The 5,376-nt window shown below is 30.4% G+C and overlaps 1 protein-coding gene across 1 annotated transcript; it reads left to right on the plus strand.

The window, feature by feature from the left end:
- The first annotated feature begins 2,256 nt into the window (after positions 1-2,256).
- LOC100162645 (dynein light chain Tctex-type 1-like) lies at positions 2,257-5,141 on the plus strand. The gene is made up of 3 exons (XM_001945451.3): positions 2,257-2,341; positions 2,614-2,779; positions 4,966-5,141. Exons 1-3 carry the CDS (start codon positions 2,318-2,320, stop codon positions 5,112-5,114), a joined length of 339 nt encoding a protein of 112 aa, XP_001945486.2. The 5' UTR covers positions 2,257-2,317; the 3' UTR covers positions 5,115-5,141.
- The last annotated feature ends 235 nt before the right edge of the window (positions 5,142-5,376 follow it).

The raw sequence follows: 5,376 nt of genomic DNA on the forward strand, positions 1-5,376 counted from the left end.
AAATCCATGGATTTATAATACTTATTATTATGTTATTTAAAATTATAAATGTAAAAAGAGTTACAGTTAAATGTTTATTTATTAATGTGGCATCGCTAATCTAATTATAATATCCAAAATATAATATAAAAATTATAGTGCCAACATAAAATTTAAAAAATTATATATTATGGTATATACATTTATAACAATTGGTTCGATGGACTATACATTTTTATTTTCTTCTGGTATACTAAATACGCCACATTTATTAAAATCTTTATTTCTATTTTTCTAAAAACTTTAGATGGGTAAGTATAAAGGCAGTAAATCAGTGGCAGAACCACATTATTTTTGTCTGGGTAGGCCAATCTGTTATTGTCACTAATTTAAAAGGGGGGCCAGTGACGTAACAAAATTGGCATTACCAATCGGGTAATAATCGGGTCTTTTGTCCTTTACGCTTTCCTACCCTTTGGCTTCCATTATAATATTGTTATAATAATATATATTTAACATGTTTGGATCACCTCGTGTGGTACGTGAATATTTAGTATATTATATAAATTCGTTGTTCAAAGCAAACAAATTGTGCACTCCGTCTACAGTATGCATTTCATCCGATATGTGGGGACATACACGTCTTGTGTATAAGTTTATTGTATGTTATGCTGAAGGTCGGGTTCCTGGAATGCTATTCAGCTAAAGAAAATAAACTGCGACGAGGGTGGGCGCAGATTATTATGGGGTCCAACACAAGTACCTACACAACTACAAAAAGTATCCTTTTGCGATACAAACATTCTGTTTTGTAAATGCACCATCCGTATACAACTCTCCAATATAATATTATCATATTATTATAATATAATCTATATCATATAATCTAACTAAAGGTCAAACATAGTCACAAGCACCAGCAATATTAATTTTGTTTACCTATCATTTTTATTTCAAATTTGGTATTCTAATGATGTATACTTTTATCTATATTATTGTTTAAACTATTTTCTTTTGATTTCGACATGTAAGCATAGTCGTTAACAAGTAATTATTATTCTAATGTATGTAAAATAAAAGCAAAAATGTTAAACACAGTCATAACTATTTTAGTTTTATACAATTAGTCGTTCAATCACACAGGGAACTACCACCAAAAAAAAATTAACTTAAAGGGTTCAACATACATTATTATATATTAATATACGTATCTATGTTATGTGTATGTATAGATCTTATACATGCTGTTGTACATGTTGTATGTATTATATATGACTAAAGAAGAAACAATATAATTTATAAAAAGTGTCCTGTTGCGATATAAACATTCTGTTTTGCAAATGCACCGTACGTATACAACTCTCCGGTTTAATATTATATAATGAAATATATAATTTATAATTTATCTGTTGTACGCGGATTGTATTCACGTATTATAATGTTATATATATAAATGGCTACACATTTATAAAATTACAATATCGATGTGTATGCGGAAAAAGTACATCAACTGTAATAATATGAATAATAGGATAATATAATAAGTCCAATTAATTGTTATATTTTACATGGGTAATTTTTTTTTCTAAAGTATATAACTGAAAATAATAATTCCAAACACAAAGAACTCTTATATCATACACACACACACACACACACACACCTACACACACTAACACCTACGCATCACGATCACGTCGTATTGGTACATCTAGCCTCTGATTATAATATAGGGAATAACATTTAATAATAAAAATGAAGAAAACCGGGCTACAATCGCATCAGCTGCGTTTAGTGTGCGACGTGTATAAATACAATACAGGAAGAGACTTTAGCTAATATTATTATTATTATATAGGTCGAAAGAAACTAAAACATAATATGCCCGCTGCAGGACACCCAATGAGCTCGGAGTGCAATTTATTCTCATCTGGTCGGTGGTGGTCGTCGTGGTATACAATATACATATTATTATACCTATTTTATAATAAAATATACTGACATATGGGCGTGTTGTAGACGTTAATGTATAAATATATATAAATATGTATATGTAGCCATGTAGGTATATAATATGTATATATATTATATATATTTATATATATTGTACGAGATAAAATGGAATAAAGAAAAAGAAAATGTTTGTGCCCCGTACGTCATCCATGGGCACGCCGTCATAAATCTGTGCGACACTTTTGTTAGCCTTTGTTGCCCGGTTAGGCAATTTAAATAATTGTTGTCGTGGCAACTTTACTAGTAAAAGTTAAAAATCTAATATTTACTTTTTACCTTTATTATATCATTTAAAAACATTAATTTATTTCAAATAAAATCGAACATGATGGTTGAAGTTAATGAACAGGTAAAAGTTCATATATTACATTATTATTGTTATTGTTTTATATATTAAAGAAATTATGATAAATATATATTAATGCATTGCACATAATTATCATCAATCATAATGTAACAAAATATGTTTTACTGAAATTTGAATTAAAATGATCAATAATAATTTATTATAGACGTAGTAAATAAATAACTGTTAAAATAGGTAATTGTAACTCCTAAGTTTTGCCTGTGATAATATTATAGTAATCAAATGTAGTATATTCATATATATTTTCGCTTTAGACCCTTTTTATAGTGGATGAAGTGAGTGATATTGTAAAGGACTCAATTGAACATTTAATTGGAAGTGAATTATACCAACAAAATATGGTAAATAAATGGACAGATTCTGTAGTTGAAAACTGCTTAACAAGATTTTGTAAACTGGCCAAACCTTTTAAATATATTAGTAAGAAGAAATATTGTAATTGTTTGTTTTAAATTATTTTATTTAGAGCCGGCTTTAGGTATTTTGCCACCTGGTACAATATTACATTATGTCTATATATGTGGTCAAAATGACACTCCTAATTATTCACTTACATGTGGCTTAAACCGGCCCTGGATATATTTCTACTTTACGGGACACCTTTTTTTTGCAACTTATGTAGTTAAGTACGCTGAAAACGATAGTTAAATCAGAATTTGGGGCTCGAACTTAGTTTCGAAGTTATGACACTTCAAAGTTAGTATATAATATGTTTCATTACTTATAAATGTCACGTCACCAAGTGGGCCGTCGTGGCCCAGTGGTGGTATGATGGTCAGGGTAAACAGTTTTTTGCACTATTTGCATTGTATAAATGGTACACAATAATTAATAATTGTTATTTATTCATTTGTGGTTGTTAGTGCCAATGTTAGTATAATTATAGTTGTAGGTATATAATATAGTACCTTCCAACAATCAGATATGATGGTCGTCCCAGGGTCTATTCACTCTTTAATGATGGCCAGAAGGGTTGTAGCGTTACGATTTTCAACCGGGAACATAAAACAGTTCCCAGTTTCTCTTTCGTAACCGCCAAAAGCCCATTGCCCCTCAACCCTATGGCCCCGGTGATGTTTATGTCGTCCAAACTTTGATTCATCAATTTCTACCGTGTGTCCATATCCGCCTAGCTTTGCTTTACGTACCACGTGGTACCATAGCATCGTATGTGACTTCGTGACAAAATGATGAGCAATCGTTAAGCTTTTGGTGGGCAAGTCGTAATTTCAGTTTCATTAATGGGAATGAGGCATTCATCGTCCATAGATTAATGAAGCTACATATTTCCAAGAGGCTGAGATGGGACTTATGGAAGAACGTATTTTGTCTGAGTGACATTCTATAATTAATATTAATAGTTTTTAATTTTTAGTTTTAAGTTATAATTTTTATATTTACCTATATAGTTGCAAGTTTTTTTCCTTTTTTGCTTCCCATTTTTGCCCGACAAATCCATTTGTAATTATCATTTTTCGACATATTATATTTAATTAAAGTCATTTCATGTCCTCAGATACATTTCGATTGAAAAAGTACCATAACTTTGTAATTTCGATATCAACCATCGTTTAAGTTTGAACACTCTATCAAATCGAACAAATTTATATGTTTTTCCATTTAATAGAAATAAATACGTATAAATACAAAAACACAGTGATTCATATTATACAGGTTGTGCTACGTTTAACCCCTAAACTATATTAAGACATAGATAGTCAGGATGATGTTAGCGTTGAGTGTTACGAAGAGACGCAAAGACTTAAAGTTGTAAGCAATTGATTTTTTAATACGAAATCAATCGTTTAGGTAAAATATACATTAACCACTGTAAATGTATACCTATTTGTTGACATGGTGGATAACTTACTTTATGTTGTGTAATTGTGCTTTTACACAGCAAGTAGAGGGTTATTTTCAATTTTAATGTCCGAGCAAGCTAGTGGCCACGCTGAAAATAAACGTATACTTTAAAAAAAATATTTTTGAAAACCTAAGTTTACCCGAGGTGGTTTTCACAACAAATAGGGGGATATTTTCGATTTTAATATCCAAGCGAGTGTAACGAGCGAGTGTCCAAGCTAGCAATAACGTATGCATTAAAAAAAAATATTTTTAAAAACCTAAGTTCACACGAGGTAGTTAAAAAGGGTGTAAAACACATATTTTTGAAAAAAAAATTTTTCAAAATTTTCTTGGAACCTATATTACAATAATTGTAATTATTGTTGAAATCTTCGTTATTCAAAAAAAAATGCAAAAAATTAATGTGCACATGATTAGAATCTAACGCTGACAGACGGGACCATAGTCAACCGATCCTACCACTGCGCAACTGTGCTACGTGCGAAATTATAAGCATTATAGGTATTTAAGGGTTATTATATAATGTTAAAACTTCGATGAGCTATAACTTCGGAAATAACTTCGTGCGCCAAATGCTGATTTCACCAAATTTTTTTTTACCCAAAAAATGACTAAGTCCCCCCCAAAAAAAACTAAAAAAAAGGGTGTCCTTAAAAATAGAAAAGTTCCCGGCCCTGTTATGACTTTTAACGTTTGTAATATAATTATTAAATTTAATTGTGTGTTTTTTTTTTTTGCAGTTACATGTGATATCATGCAAAAAAACGGTGCTGGTTTTCATGCAGCAAGTTCGTGTTATTGGGATAACTTGACAGATAGTAGTTGTACTGTTAGATGGGAAAACAAAACTATGTATGTTATTGTATCAGTTTTTGGTCTAGCTATATGAGTAATCAAATTAAATTTCTGTACAAAACTACTTATATATTTACATCATTAAATAAAAAATTATATGTTTGAAGTTTTCAATACATAATTATGTTTGAAACAAGAAAATATTTTTAGTTTTGTTATATCTGTTGCCACCATAGTACAATGATAAGTCACGCAAACGCGCACGGCCAGATCAAAGGTCGTGCCGTAGTCGCATTCGCGTCTAACGAGACATAATCGGTCGGCGGCCGTGTTATGAAATACATAATATACTATCG

This window comes from Acyrthosiphon pisum, chromosome X (genome assembly GCF_005508785.2).
Source record: "Acyrthosiphon pisum isolate AL4f chromosome X, pea_aphid_22Mar2018_4r6ur, whole genome shotgun sequence".
Taxonomy (NCBI): Eukaryota; Metazoa; Arthropoda; class Insecta; order Hemiptera; family Aphididae; genus Acyrthosiphon; species Acyrthosiphon pisum.

Coding starts and splice junctions, on each gene's coding strand:
- LOC100162645 (XM_001945451.3), top strand. CDS start 2,318: ATGATGGTTGAAGTTAATGAACAG. Junction 2,342..2,613: donor TGGTTGAAGTTAATGAACAG/GTAAAAGTTCAT, acceptor TTTTCGCTTTAG/ACCCTTTTTATAGTGGATGA. Junction 2,780..4,965: donor CAAACCTTTTAAATATATTA/GTAAGAAGAAAT, acceptor TTTTTTTTGCAG/TTACATGTGATATCATGCAA.